Source organism: Colius striatus, chromosome Z (assembly GCF_028858725.1).
Source record: "Colius striatus isolate bColStr4 chromosome Z, bColStr4.1.hap1, whole genome shotgun sequence".
NCBI classification, from domain to species: Eukaryota; Metazoa; Chordata; class Aves; order Coliiformes; family Coliidae; genus Colius; species Colius striatus.
Window position 1 is genome coordinate 75,254,253 of NC_084790.1, and position 15,906 is coordinate 75,270,158.

General features: G+C 42.9%; 1 protein-coding gene across 4 annotated transcripts in view; it reads left to right on the forward strand.

Annotated features, from left to right (window-relative positions):
- Positions 1 to 442: 442 nt before the first annotated feature.
- PDZD2 (PDZ domain containing 2) overlaps positions 443 to 15,906 on the forward strand; it is a 153,049-nt gene continuing 137,585 nt past the window's right edge. For 3 of the 4 annotated variants that reach the window (XR_009820827.1, XM_062017827.1, XM_062017826.1), the window contains exon 1: positions 461 to 939. Coding sequence is in view for 3 of the 4 variants with exons in the window: in XM_062017827.1 (XP_061873811.1) it covers positions 461 to 939 (479 nt within the window). In the remaining variant the exon portion in view is untranslated. Of the gene's footprint in view, positions 940 to 15,906 lie in introns of all 4 variants that reach the window. The other variant, XM_062017829.1, reaches the window with a different exon arrangement.

Genomic DNA, 15,906 nt, shown 5'->3' on the forward strand with positions numbered 1-15,906 from the left:
GCAAGCCCGGCTTTGGGCTCCTGCCCCGGGCGGAATGCCGGGCTGGGGCTGTTGGATACCTGCGGTGTTTTTGGCACTTCTCACCGTGCTGTTTTCCCCTTGCAGGACAAGACGGTTTCCTGACCGTGATAGGCAAGCGACATCATTCCCAACGGAACGGGGATCCTGACTTCAGGTGTACCCAAACAGCCACAGACGTTCTCCACTGCTTCGTCTACTCACCTTTCCCTGGGGCTCGCTCCTGTATATTTGCACCAAACACCCTGCCTTGACTGTGCTTTTGGTCAGCTGGAGCCCAAGAAACATCCCTGTAAGATTAGATGGGACTTGATTTGGATGTGAAGCCCCACTCCAGCATGGCCACAAGGGCTGCGAGGCGCCGAGGCAAGCAACAAAGCCAAGGTCTGCAGAGCCAAGTGGGGCCAGCACTGCTGCCGTGAGGGGATGCACAGGAACGGCGATGCCCATCACGCAGGACAACGCGGGGGTCTTCCTCCCCCTCCTGTGCCAGTGGCTGCAGAACAGCCATCGGGAGGGGGCTGAGGATGCTGAGCAGCAGCTCTGCCGCTCAGCTGTCCAGAAGCTGAGTGAGTACATCCAGCTCAACTTCTCAGTGGATGAGAGCAAACTGCAGCCAGGGAGCTGTGGGACTTTGGATACAGAGATCTGCACTATGTACCTGGCACAGGAGATGCGAAAAAATGAGGTTCTTGGGTTGAGCTTTGGTAACATCCCTGCTCTGGGGGACTATGGGGAGAAGCGTCGGGGAGGGAAGAAGAGGAAAGGGCACAAGGGCCCCGTGCTCGATGTTGGGTGCATCTGGGTGACAGACTTGAAGAAAAACAGCCCGGCTGGGAAGTGTGGGAGAGTGCGCCTGAAGGACGAGATACTTTCCCTGAATGGCCAGCTGATGGTCGGCGTGGATGTCACCGGTGCAAGGTAAGGGTTGCTGAGCAGCCACAGGCAGTTGCCTCTCATGACACATGGGGCAGGTTGTGGTTGGTACTGGTTCACATCTGAGAGCAGAAGTCTGGACCTCTGCTTTCCAGACTCTGGGAGAGCTCTGGGTTCCTTCTAAAGGTAGAAAATAGGTAAATAGAAGCAAATCAATCATTAGCTGACATCTGCTACTATGCATCCACTGGAAAATTTTTGAGGGGTCATCATGGAAAAAATAGTAGGTGGTAAGTGTTGGACAGTCTCCACTGAAACAGTCTTCCTGGGTTTGGATAAAACTGTTTTCTTGTGTAAGAGTGAACACAGACACAGCAGCAGATTTTTTTTTACAGGTGCGTCTTAATTTTGTTGAATCATTTGCATTAATGGAAGGTTTTTGACAGCTAAAGGTTGTCTGAGACTTTTTCAAAGCAAGGCATTTTTTATGTTTTCCAGATTGGAACAACTTCATTTTAATAAATTCCCTTTGATTTTATTGCATTTGCTTCCTTTTGCTGTCTCCTGTCCCAGAAAACTTGAAACCTTTAAGAGTTCAAACAGAAAAGAAGGTTTTTGCGATGATATAGATTATTCTTACTTCTTTCTTTCATCTGCTGCATGCTGTATAATCATTCCTAGCATGCTCTTTGTGGGCCAGCAGACTTTGCAAAGGCAAACACTTTGCTAAAGACAAAGATACAAATGTTCATTCATACCTGAGGTTGCAACGTATCAGAAAACAAAATCCTCCTCCTCTTGCCAAAGGAGGTTCATCTTTGGGTGGGCAGTTTTAGAAACAAAACACCAGTGAAGTGGCCCTTCTTTAAAAGAAAACTGTCTTGATCTGCAGCTTGGGTAATCCAGCACATGTTGTGGGCCTTGGGAATAATATGTCATTTTAGACCAGCTGAGAAAGTACTCTGTCAAAGTGAGATTTGGAATAAGGTCAAAGAAAAAGTTCTAACTGAAATAAGCTATATATTGGGGGAAAAGGGGGGAAAAAAAAAAGATTAGAACCTTTACAGATTTGTCCAGTGAGAATAAAGCATTGATGGGAAGATTAATTCATTATTTATCTACTGCTTTAGCTGTCAGATCTGCAACCTACAGTGGCCTCGGGAAGGCTAAAACTTGCAAGTCATAATCCTGCCAAGTGCATGGCCTTTGTTAAAAACAGGCAGGGAATATGTCAGGAGTTTGGGGTGATTGTCTCTCCCCATCTGCCACATGTCAGACTAAAAGCAGTCACTTCAATCTGTAGGTGCTGGACAGGTCAACCTGGATGTGGTTTTGCAGGTGTGATAACAACCCTCTGTAATTTCAAGGCTGTAATTCAATGAGTGTACTGTGGCAGTATCAGTGTTACCCCAAAATTTTAGACATTTGTGGCAAAAAGCAGTTAGTTTGCTGTTTCCTCTTTGCCAGGTGTCACTGTTCCTAAAATCCAAGGGAATTGCTTGCAGTGGCCAGCAATAATGTTATCTTGTTCTTAATGCAAAATGGAAGGTAACACCCAATGGAGTCCAAAATGTTTGAATATCTGTTGTCTTTATGCTGTCCCTGAAGACCTCATTTTGGACTTTTTCCTTTTGGAAAGCCCTGTTATTAGACCAGCGAGCTGTGAGTGCTGCTAATGAGAACCAAGCGTTCCATTTTCCATAGTTGGGATTCTTTTTTTGGCAGAGTTTTGGTGGTGCAGGGCCAGTGCTGTTGTTCCTAATACCCTGTTTTAGAACATTCTACATCTAATTTAGGCCAATATTTAGGACATCTCTTAGTCAAAACCTGATTTATTTTCGGCATCCAAAGCATCCTTGCCTAACTTACTGTAAACTGCTGTTTAACAAGAATGATGTTGATGGATGACAGTTTGGGACACTGAGGACAGTCCCAGTTTGGAGTGTGTGGCTTTGCCTCTCAGGGAGCTGGCTGGTAGCTCCAAGCCCATGTTACCACCTCATTCATCTGATCTGCTCCTGGATGCTTTGAGAGTCCTTCAGTAGATTTCTCCATCGAGATACTCAGAAGGGACACTATTCTGTGTCTAGGTTTATAATAGGCTAAAAGGCAATGTCAATTTACCTTCTGGGAAGACTGTTTCAAAGCAGCTTTCTGTGAGTATTTTTATATTGCTGCTACAATGGCAGTAGCAGAGCCCTTTCCTTTTGGCTCTTCAAGGTGTTGGGGCACAATAGCACACTGAATAGTATTCCTTGGTCAGTTTCTGTCTGCCTAATTGTCTCTGGCTGGACAAGAAACTCTTCCAGGTCAATACAAAGGAATGTGAGTGCTGTGATTTGTGGTGTGATGTACTTAGTGTAGCCTGTGCGTGGTCCGGGAAATTGAAAAAGTACCTGAGCTCCTGTAGCACCAGGCTGCATTGGACATGCACAATCACTGCTTGTGTCTTTATTCTTCACCTGCCAAGTGTACCAAGGCAGCCTCATCTTGCCTGGTGACTGTGTTGTCCACACTGGTGTTTTAGGGAGTCTCCTCATTTACTTTTATAGCTGTAGTGAATTTGGCATGAGGGTCTCTTTCTTGGGGACTACCATCTCTGCAGCAGAGTTGGCAGAAGTGTGCTCACATACCCTGGGCTTCATGTCACCTCACCTCCAGCTCCATCCCACCACGCAAACCCTTCCTGTTCCACGGGGTTAAGCGGATACACTGGTCAACAGGACAGGAGAGGAAGGGGCAGGTGGTTCCTTCTGCTGCCTGCCCTATAGATATGGTTAGCCTATTGAGGATGCAGGGGCAGACAGCTGGAGCTATTACAAACTGGGCAGCCCTGGACAAATTGTGCTCTTTCAGCACCTGCCTGGTGTAGCTCCCATGCCTACAAGTCCTCCTATGGTGGGGTCAGGCACAGCACAGAAGAGCAGCATGTTGCTTCTCAAAGGAGCTGACTGTGGGTATCACTCATCTACCTCTCCTTGCTAGGGAAGCTGAATCTCTAAAAAAAAAAAGTTATTTATTTAAATTCCACCTGATTGCCATGTAAACAGCATAAACAGGTTGATTATTGTTGAGCTTGTATCTTTTTTTTCTCTTTCTTTTCATTTACAGAAATATTATGCAATAATATAATCATCAAAGCTCTTTGCTAAACAAGGTATTATTACATTAGAGGGGAATGATGGAGGTGGTGGCATTTTTGGTGATATTAGTGACTGATGGAAAATTATTGCTCTCTTCAGAGTCAGCAAATTGTGTGTCTATCAAACACAATTGCAGAGAAATGAGCTGTACTGGAGTACTGAGTAAAGGTTATTCAAAACTCTGCATGTTTATTTATCTTCTGTCTATACAACTGTATCTCCAAAACACGTGGGTTATGTTCCCCCAGACAGCAACTTCCTATGTATTTTGGAACCACTGTTCTCATTTTGGGCTCTTACTCATTTACTGGAGGGAGACTCTTAGTATTTCTGCAGATGACAGATGAATCCTTAATTTCTTGAGCATGACTGAATGGGGCTTCACTGAGTAAGTCCTGGGAGGACTGGAAAAGAATTATTTTGTAATGAATATCATTCAGTTTGAAATATTTGATTATGCATTTCATCAAGCATGGCTGCAGTGCTTGGACTCGACTACCATATACATGTTATCTTTAAAATCCGTGCTGAATAGATTTCCAAATTCAGACTACTTTAGCAGAAATCAAAAGGTACCTTACAAGTGATGACAGTGTGGTATAGACATGAGGTATTATTATAATTTTGTCATTGAGGAAACCCAACCACTGATTCAAAATATCGTGTTCCTCATCATCAAAAATGACCAAACACTGCTATGTGTGGCAATACAGTCAGAGAACTGGCAGGCTTCTTTTTAATGCATAATGTCGATTTGTTTCCAAAAAATGAAGAGTGTTTTGACAGCCATACCTTTGCATGGCATTTTCTTAGTCTCTCCTCTTCAAGCCTGTGTTCTTGGGGCAGTTGCTGGAGTCCTCCCCAGCACAAGATACAGTGTGCCAAATGTCAGGGACATCAGTCTGTTTTCAAAGGTGCTGAGAAGGGCCTCAGAAATCAGATGCGCAATGGAGGGTGACTTTTGCATGCCACTACAAAGGAGAAGTTCTGACCTTGCCTGAAGTTGGGGGTTTCCAGCAGAGCCAAGGTCTTTCCAGAGTGCTTGCTGCTACTGCAGATTATACTTGGAAGTATGAAGGTAACATTCTGGTCGTCCTAACAGGTCAACACTATTAATAATTGTGAGATATATGGACATTCTAAACACAGCCCTGCTTCTCTGTAAGTGCTAGCAGCCGATTACAGAGCACAATACTGAATGTCTAAACAAATTACGGGGCTCAAAATGTGCAAACTTTTTGTGCTGCTTGCCCGTGGTAGTCAATAACACTCATGGTCTCTTGAGATTCTATATGAAAACAGTCCTTGCTGGTTCTGGAAAGCCAATGTGCGGTCCCTGGCTACATTCAGAGACAAATTCTGCTCTTGAACAGTGGTCTTCAGGATGGTACTCTGCTTCTTTGCTCCCTCATTGGGAGCCCAGCAGGCAAGGAGCTGAGGGATGCAAGGAGTATCTGCCGAGAGGATGGGAATGGGGCCTTTGCTGCATCTGAGTACAACTGTTCAAAAATCCAGAGTGGTTTGAAAACTGATGTTTCAGAAGACAACACCTTTTGAGGCACTTTTTATTGAGCTACCCTTTCCTCAGAAGTTTGAAGTGAATGATTTTTTTATCATGAACTGCTTTGCCCCTGCAATATAAAGATTTTTGTGTTGGGAAAAAATGCCTCCCGCTCCCTCACATCACTCCCAAATGTGATGACTCTTTGATATCAAAGCGCAGTTCAGGGGTCAGTGCTTCCTACCATGCCATGGTGAGACATTGCCACTGCAGGAGGCTGGTCGTGCTCGTCACAGCCATGTTCTCGCTGTGCTCGCAGCTTGGGTTGTCTCTTGCAGGACTTTGTAGCGTGGTGTTACTCTTCAGTGTGTTCAAAACATGTCCAGGTGCTCTGGTTGGCATGTGGGGACAGCCTGCTGTGGGGAACGGCGTGCTGTGGGAACGGGGAGCAAGGGCTGTGCTCCTTCTGCTCCTCTGCAGGGCCTAAGTTTTTGGCGTTAGGGTATTTGAGTGCCTGTGAAGGGCTCTTGGCTTTCTGGAAGTTACTGTGGATTGATTTTCTATGTAGCAGAGCTATTTCCTTTGTACATCTTTTTTTTATTTTTTTCCCCTTCTTAACGGAAAATCACCCCAAGAAAAACCATCCCTGGTCATCAAGGAAGGTTTTGTCTCAGCACACTCCCACCTTCTGGGCATGTCAGGTTGCGTGGATTGATTGCTGTGTTTTACTGTGTTTCCTCACCTCCTTCCTAAAGCAAAAGTGCTGCCAACACAAAGTGCTGCTCAGTCTAGGCATCTGCTTTGCCTGCTGTTAGTAGCGCCTTCTCTTGCTAATGTTCATAAGAAAATATTTTTGTTTTAATAGGAAAACAAAAGGAAATGTATCCTGGCCCTTTGCCCTTGGCCAAGGGGCAAACGTTTCTGTGGGAGCTCCTTGTTAAAATATTAACAGCACTGACTACACAGAGAAAAACAAACACAGTGGTCCTGGAGACTGCAGCCTCCAAATACAATCTCAGGGCATAGATTTTTCATAACTGACCTAAAAAATACCCCCAACCTATCATGGTATTGAATTAGTTTGCCTTTTTGTATGTCATATTACCAACCTTCCTGCTGCTAAGTGAGGGATCAGGGCACAGAGGCCGAGACCCAGGGCTCATTATCACAAGCACGGATGGGAAGTGTATGCTGACATGCCCTCCAAGCTGCCTGGCACGTGAGCCCTGAGGACGGGAAATAAGCAGCACGTGGGGATTTTAGCTGAGGGTTCTCTCCTCCAGCTGAGCTGCTGTGAGTAGAGACACTGAAAGTGTGCTCAACCTGTGCAAAATGAGAGGAAGCCTATGGATGTCTAACACTTCTCAGACATGGTGCAAGCCTCACTGTGCTCCTGAAGTCCTGTACTCTGGAGTATGAAGCCCCCCCTGACGCACAGTTGCTGTATTTTGTGCTGATAGTGGATATTAATTCCCTTGTTAAAATATAACAGGACTAAGTAACTAAGAAAGAGTCGTTTTTCTTCCATTCCTTTATGTCTTCAGGAAAGGTATGAGCAGACTTAGTGACACGTGTTGAGAAATAAATTGCTCTGAAGAAATGAGCTTTATCTCAAATCCTTTCTCATGAGCCAAAGACTTAAGCAGAAGGTCACTAATCCCCAGACTCAGCAGAGATCATTTAGCTTGTTTGTCTTCTTTGCTTTATTAATCCGAGTAAGAGTTTGCTCAGTTTCCCCTCTACACCCTCTGTTTCCTGCCTTCCCTCTTGAGTTTCCTGTGCCAAGCCAAACCTCTGTGGAGACAAAACCCATTCCCTTGTAGCTATGGTCACTTGCAGAATCACACCACTACAACTGCCTCCTCAACAGTCTTACCAAACCCCTCATTCTTGTCAACTTTGCATCTTACTTATCTTCGTGCTTATCCCAGTTTTACCAAACCTCATAAAAGGTCATCACTGACCTCCACTGATTTCAGTGGTTTATGTCCTGTATATGTTTGCATGTTTCCAAAATTTTGGGAGCAATATGTTTGTCGTTGTCTTCTACACACTGTTGCCACTGAACAACACAGCTGGCTTCTCTCTGTAGAAAGTGTGATCCCCAAAAGCCATACCTGTGTGACTAGGCAACATCCCCAGGGTCATCTGCAGCAAATGCTTCCCAGCCCTGGCTCTACACACTTTCTTTTCAAGTAGATTGCATGAGTCTTGAAAACAAGGCTTGAATAGAGGTTGGTGGTGTTGCCTTAGGAGATGTAAAAGCTTTAGAGGTTATAGAGTGGATTGTCCTGAACTTTTTGTGCATGCTTTTGTTTTGTTCCATTGAGCTGTGAAAGCTCTGCTTAGAAGGCTGTACCTTCTTGCCAACTTGAATGGCGGTACGTCTCCATCTAGTTTGCTGTTCTGACCACACTGTAATTACAAGAGAACAAGCCAACCATTTGGGAGGGAACTCTGCCCTTCCCATTCATCTGCTGTGGGAACAGACTGGTTTGGTGAATCAGTCTCATGCCTCATCATTTCTCTTGATGCCAAAGTGCCAGCAAAAGCCCTTCTCCATCCAGAGTGGGATTTTTAGCCTTGTATGCAGCAAACATCCCATGCTCTTAGGTCACCTGGAAGCACAGTCAGGATGCAGCAGAACTTAACTAATTGGCAAACTGCTGGAATGCACAAAATAGGGTCACTTTTTTTCCACCGCCCAGGCAAGGAGCAGGTGAGGTCTTCAGCCACAGCAGCAGTTATTTTCACAGCCTCTCCAGCAGTGCATTTTCTAGCACAGAACAGTGTTTCAGCCATCAATAATTAAAAATAGAGATGTTCAAAAACATGAGTGAGGAACATTTTGTGCCTATTATTCTTGCTCTTTCTATAATGCTTGTGCCCTTACACACCAATTTGCAATGTGCAGTCATTCACAGTGTCTCTTCTAATCTGTAAATGTGAGTTTCTGCTCATATTCTGGGAGTTTTGCACAAAGCAGGCTGTGGGCTAAAGACTGATTTCCACGAGCCAGAAGGAAGAAGTGCCTGGAGCCAGGTTACGGGGTTGCAGCAAGATACGTAGCATGTTGTTCTCTCCCACCTGTCGTGACGGATGCACCAAGGGTCCTGGAATGTCACAGGTTCTCCAGTCTTCAATGAAATGTACTTTTTCTCATAGGATTGCGCTAAGCAAGCAATGTTCCTATTCTCAGAAGGGCTTTGGGGCTGCTCTGCAAGGGTACAATGATCTTCTTGCCATGTACCTTTGAATGTGATGGTTGCTGTCCTGGAAGATGTGCTAGGATTGAGCTGTGACCCTCCAGAGTTAAAAGCATTAATGGTGGCAGCAGCTTAAAACCTGTTTATCCCGTGTCACTGAGAATCAGGCTTGGCTTGGAAAGGACAAGAGCAGAGAAGGTCGAAAGATGATGAACAGGAGATGATTCCACAGACAGAGTCTGTGCTTGACATCGACCTCAGAGAGATGTCTCATCAGCATGAAGCTGCCATCTACGAATGTGAGAGGATAAATGTAAGAAACATAGGTGTGATCAGCAAAAAGGCAGGTACATAACTTCAGAAACAGCTGGTGTGCTGGATGGCTTTTGGGCCAGGCTATTTTTTCCCCCATGGAAGACTCATTGCTTTTCTTATCAGATGTGACACTTGCCTCCAGCTCAGAGCAGTATCACATACTTCTTGAAACTAATTTTTCAATCTCCTTTCTATCAGATGTAGGCTAAGATGGGAAGGGCTTATGTATCAATCACAGGCTCTGCAGCTTCACTGACTCTTCTTTCTGCTTTCTGTGGATGAAATGTTTAACACTCAGCAATATCATCTGGGTCTCTAAAGGGAAACACTTTTAACAGACCAGTACCAGTAAAAAGATATGTTGGCAGGCACTGCCACAATGTTTGGGGCAGCTGAGGAAGTACCCACCGAGACACAACAAGAGTAGGGCAAATGTTATTATTACCAGCAAACTTCACCTCGGAGTGTCAAAGAGTCAGGAAGGCCAGCCAAGACTCAAGACTCTTTAATGAGACCCTGGGAAACTAGAGGTAGATGAAAAATGGGTTCAAGCTTTTTCAAAATGCAACAGAATTGTTCAAATGTGACTGAAGGAGATAATTGTTTCTGCTGATGCTTAAGACTCTATTGTTTAAAAAAGTGACAAGGTCTGCTTTTTCCCTTTTTCATAGTAGATATTATACATAACTGGATGGTCTTCTAAAAGACAAACTGCAAAAACAAAGAACTGATTAACAGAGCAATCCTTTTGACTATGTTTTACTAGTCCACTACTTGTTCGTTGAAATAGGGTCAGGCTAGCAGAGCAGCTATTTGAAAAGTCAGCCTTGTCCTTCTCATCCTCATAGGCATCAACCAGTGACTATTTGTGCTGTGATAACTGAAGAATTACAAAGAGCTTGCCAGTTTTTCATAGGCTGAGCTATTTTTGTTTGATAGTGAAGAGAAAGTCACAGCCATGTGGTAACAAGCTAACTTTGTGGCACCACCTACCTGAACACAGAGCCCAGATGATGGAAATAAGATTGCTGTTGGAGAATTCCTTCATGAAAACTCATGGATGATTAATGGAGCCAAAGCAGTGTGTGACGTTCTCACTGAAAATGGTTTCTAACAAACACACTAATTGTTTATCTGAAAATGACATTTCATATTTTCATCTGCAGAAACGTTCCAGTAAACCACAGATTCTTCTCAGTTTCCTGTAGAGGGCAATGTCATATAAATATTTTAAGCAATTTTTGGGTTGTGTCAACCAAGAGTTTAGCTGGCCATATCTAAGAATTTATAAGACAGCAGTGAAAAGTGTTTCAAGTATTTCTTTACATGCTTTTAAGGATGTTTATATATGTAATATAATTACTCTAATGGTTTCTTGGGCTTCTTCAGTGCAGTAGCTAATCCCTTGGAGGAGCATAGAAATATGCTCTGCATTTTGGGCAGATTTGCCTATGCTGGAATGCAGAAAGGGAACTGCTCATGAAGACCCAAATCTCTTTTATACTTAAGCAGCTTCAAGGGCTTTCAGCAGCTCTTCATTTGGACTATGGTAAAAGAGATTATAATCCAGTCTTCTGAGAATGAAGTTACTAGTTGCTGTAGTTTATGTTAGTTGCTGGAACTTCAGTGCAGAGGATAAATCTTAATACCCAGCCTAAGTGGTCCATAGGATTTTGTGTTACTACTTATTTCTCTAACAATTTAGATACTCACAAATTAATAAACTGTATTGCTAGTTTGATGGATGTTCATAAGAGTGCAAACTTTCAAATTAATTTTCCACATATACAGCTGCTAAAATCAATACAAATCAAAGTTGGCCACTCTGGACCTTATCAGTTGAATTTAAGGGATATTGTTTCCTATTTTCAGTCACTGTAGTGTAAAAGATAGCAGAGATGGATAAAGGCCATTTTGTCTTCCTTAAAACTCAGGTGTATAATTTGAAACATGCTTACATGGGCACAAACTACTTTTTTGTTTTCTCTATCATTATCTTCCTCCCTCCCCCTAAACCTGCACTGCTAAAAGGAAAATTTGCTCTTGACTTCCCTACATGAAAATGGCTTTAGGGAAATCCTTTTAGAATTAGTCTCCTTTCACCTGCTGACAGTGACTAGTCCTCTGGAGCATCACCATAATGGACTTATTGGATTACCTTGCAAATCCCATATGTTTACTGAATTTGTGGGTTAACATTCTTTGTAAAATATCTCTTCCAAATGGGCAATCTACAGTTGCCAAGTTCTTTAAATAAATAAACCTGTTTGTTTTTCTCCAAACAGGAAAAGCAATTAATTTAGGTAAACCATTTATTCCCAAAAGTGCTCTATTTGAAAATAAGCGCCTGTGAATAAGAAGGGCAATAGTTGCATTAGCTTCAAAGCCTGCAGACAATAGGTAACACAGCAGGATTTGCCCTCTATTTTTGAGTAATAGGAACTCTAAGAAGAATCTGAGGACACAGCTCTTCTGCAGCTTTTACAAGTTAAATAGGTGAGAACTGCTTTTTAATTACTGCTGCTGGCCACACAGGCTGGGAAAAATTTTCAGAGACACTAGTGTCAACTAAGTAACTGATTTTATTTCTCATGCTTCATGGATCTGATGAATAGCTTTGGGTTTGAACTGTACATTCATCACCACCCTGCTTTAGGGCTCATGTTCAGATCTTGCTGGCTGTAAGGTAACTGACAGTTTAATCACGGGGGATTATTCTTTGCCTTCAGCTGGAGAGAGCTACGTTTGGGGATGTAGGTGTGTGGGGAGGTTGATTCACCCTGAGTCTGGGATCTTTGTACATGTGTAGCCCTGGGACTGTCATGCTTGCATTGCTGCAGGTACTGAAGGAACCATTGAGGGTTCATAACTTTGTCTCTCTGCCTTCCTTGATGGAGAGTGGTTTGTAGTGCAGCTTTCTTGCACAGAAAAACAAAGCTGTGCCTGAGGTTTCTGACAATACCATAGCACTGTGCGCTTTGGTGGAATTGGTTCCCATTTGCCTCTAAGTAAATGAGGAAACTCTGTCTTCTAAAGTTCTTCCTGCCATTCTGTGTCTGACCCAGGAGTACACAAAATTATCCCCACTCTGGTCTGTTCTTTGACAGTTGCTTGTATGGGGAAAGTAAGCCATATGTATAGCAGAGCAGAAAAATATTTAGTAAACTAGCCAATTGAATCAGGATGAACCATGTGGTTAAGATAAATCGGATTTCAATAATTCACCAGTTATGCTGGGGAGAAAGAAAGAATAGTTAAAACAAGTGTATGGATGCCAGAAGTTAATGGCTGGTGTGTGGAATTCAAAGTCAACAAGAGTTTACTGCAGGGCTCTGCCTTTAAATGGACTCTTTAAATAGTGTATGAGAAAGTCAGAATTTCAGTGCTTTATTAGAATTATTTTGTGACTCAAATGCTTTCTCTGATGACTCAAGAATCAAATTATGCACCGTGAAAATGAGTCTAAGGGACATAATCATTTAAAAAAATAATGCAAATTATCAGAGAAGTAAACATCTGTCTTGAGAGAGGTGGATTTCAGAAGAGCTTGTGAACAGAAGAGGTAGAAGACATGGGGATAGTAAAAAAACAAGGTGCAAGAAGGACTTAGAAATTCATTAATTCTGGATGGATGAATAATAATCAAAAGAGTTCTATCTAATACGTAATTAAATTAGATATCACTATCTGTTAAAACAGTTCAGCCAGCTCTAATAACCACGGAAACCAATCCTGCATCCAGGTGTCATATCCCATACTCCCTGAGGTTTTCCTAGCCTTGAAGATATTCTCTAATTTAATGATAGCATCAATAACAGTATCAAAGAATGTGAGGAGGCATATTCTCCATTTTTATATAATCTTCAGCATGCGCAGCAGCACACTTGGGACCATCTGACCATGTAATGCATTGGAGGAATCACATGTGCCTTGGTGAAGCCAAGTCAAGGTCTCCTTCAGATTAAAAAATGTCATGTCACATACCTTGCTATATACCAAGTCATAAGCTGGTATAAGAATCCAGAATGAACCCAATGTAAAGCCTTAGTTTAAATTCCGTGCGAAGTTTTGCCGCCTTCACACAGTAATGACATTTTCTACTTGTTTGTAGTTCCGCAGCGAGCCTGTGTTGGATGCCTGCTTTACCTTTCCTTTCTCTTCTGCGTGCTTCCATTTTAAACTATTTACTTTTGAATTACGTTTGCATAAACTGTATATGACTTAGAGCTGTCTAGCTCCTGTGAGGGTCTTACAGCCTAATGAATAGCACGTGTGAACTTAGTAAGTGTTGGGTCCCAGTGAAGTGTCTTCCCTCCACTGCGAACAAGTCACGGCACCAGTGACAAGTAGGTGGTGACAGCAGCTTGCCTTCTGCAGGTGCTTGAGCTCTCCGGGGGAAAATCACTTTATTAAATGCTGGGGTTTACTCTGGAGCATTTCTTTCTAGGTACCTGCCTATCTATTGGAGAGTTATAAACTTGGAGAAGCTTCTTAAGGGCTAAAATCCTTTGAAATACCTCTTTCTACAGAAGTACATTTGAGTAATACAAATCAACCCTAGCTTATCAGATACCTGCCTGGTTATGAATTTAACCATTATCCAGTCTTCCCGAGTGTCTCCAAGAGGCTGCAGTGTAAACAAGTGAGACTTGCTCACCTGTAATGACAGGTGTAATGACTTATAATGATAGAATGGAAAAAAATAATCCTGTTTTCCCAAGGCCTTGAAGCCAAAACATCGTCCTTTTCTGTGCCTAGCACAGGCTTTGAGGAAAAAGAAACCCAGCCCACCTTGTATTTGTTATGGTTCCCCAGCCAACATGCAGCTGAAGTGTGATTTCCAGGTGTGGTATTTGAGGTTTGTTGTGAAGTGAGAAGGTCCAAAGCCAAGCCTGCTGGAGCTGACACTTTTCTGGTTGGAGTGATTGCTCCAGTTCATGAAACTTTGCATATTATACGCTCGTCAAGTTATTTTTTATAGCTGAAGCAGTGCAGAAGTCTAGCAGGGCAGCTCTGGATGTGGGAAAAAAAACACTTTTGGGCAGTCATGGAGTCCATGGGAGATATTCAGAGGTCGTGTGGGATTCTCAGGTGTGGAGGAGGGAGGAGGGAGGAGGTTTGTGCTGTCCAGGGACTTCTGTTTCTAGGGTTCCCCAGAATCCTCTTCTAAGAACTCACTCTTTTGAACGGAATGAGAGTAAAAAAGTGAATGTGGGGTGAAGCTGAGAGTTTCCATCCTGGTCATGTTTTGCTGCCTGCTCCTTCAGCAGCATACATTAAAGTAGCCTGAAAATTGTGTCCTGGAGAAATAGCTTGATCATTTAAATTTTAAACTTACTGTTATTTCTTCTCAGGTCAGCTGCATATTGGAACTTTTAACCTTTAGATTGTGACAATTGATCAAAATGTTCCTGTGTAGTAGAAGCCTGATTTTTTTGTTTGTTTTCTTTCTTACAATTGATGGTAAAATCTGCTTCTACCTTGGGAGGAAAGCTTGGGACTGTACCAAATGAAAACCTGAAACCACAGAGTGCATTTATTGTTCATAACAGCCCTTCTCTTTGGATACAACCAAAAGGCAAAATATTTTTCACCCTTTATAAAAGCACTTCACTTTTTTTTTCCCCAGACGTTTTATATAATCACTGAGAGGGAAGGAGGTGAACCCCAAATCATAAGGGTTAGAGGAGTGGTTCCTGATTTCCATATGTGTAAGCATAATGTTAGAGTATTAAGTAAAGAGGTGACTCTTGGTTTATGACCATGTAAAAGGAGAATTGGACCTGCAGAATGTGTTCTCAAATAAAGTCAGCTGTAATGGATTGGGCAGCTCCAAAAAATTAACATAAAACTAAGGACCAGTCATAAATCTCCAAACCAACATGATACAGGGATATCCTAGTGGAGAATCCAAACCAGATCAGAAATCCAAAAAAGATCTTGCCCACAGACCCTATAAGCAAAATGGCTTAGATCTGCAATCAGTACCAGATGCTACTGATACATAGTCTGGAGCTTCCAGCAAAGACACACTGGACCCAGCCAGCCCAAGCAAGAAGCCTTGCAGATTAAATTTGTATTAGTTGGATCTCGTAGATTGCTTTAGCAAGCAAAATTGAGCCTAGGTGTTAAGATGACAGGATCAAGAAATCCAAAATAGGTTTCCTTCTTGAAGAGAAACGAGCACATTTTGGCACTGGTTTTTGTAACAGCTTTAGAAATAAAATATTTGTAAAAAGATGCAGTGTGTTTCTGTATATTAAATCCAGTCTGTGAAATAAAACTACTTTCTGCCCGCACAGAATGGTCAGTCCCTGGACAGCACAAACCTCCCCCCTGTGTCCACACCTGAGAATCCCACACAACCTCTGAATATCTCCCATGAACTCCGTATCTGCCCAAAAGTGTTTTTTTTTTCCTGCACAAATGGTCAGAGAGTCCTGGTACAAAATCCTCCCTAAATCTCATGTATGTTTTAAGGAAGACTCTTGAAACATTAATAAGTGGCGAGCGGAGGGTGCATTTTGTCATGCGCTGGGAAGTGCATGCAGTTAAAATGCAGGCTGTCTGGTGATGTTTAAAAAGCAAACAAGCTCTGTGTTTCCACTTTGAATATCATAAGGTATGGAGTACAGCGTATGGTGTTAATGGAGGCTATTCTACCATAAAATGAAAGCCACATTTGGAACAATCTCTGCAGTCCTGGTTTAGGACACTGGGGAGAGTAATATAAAATGACTCCAGGGTGGATCATGGGTTGCTGGAGGGAGCAGCCTCTGCTGTAACCTACATTATTTTTGTAGGTAAAAAAAGGGGGAAATGTGGCTTTGATAGGGATCCCCAGTGA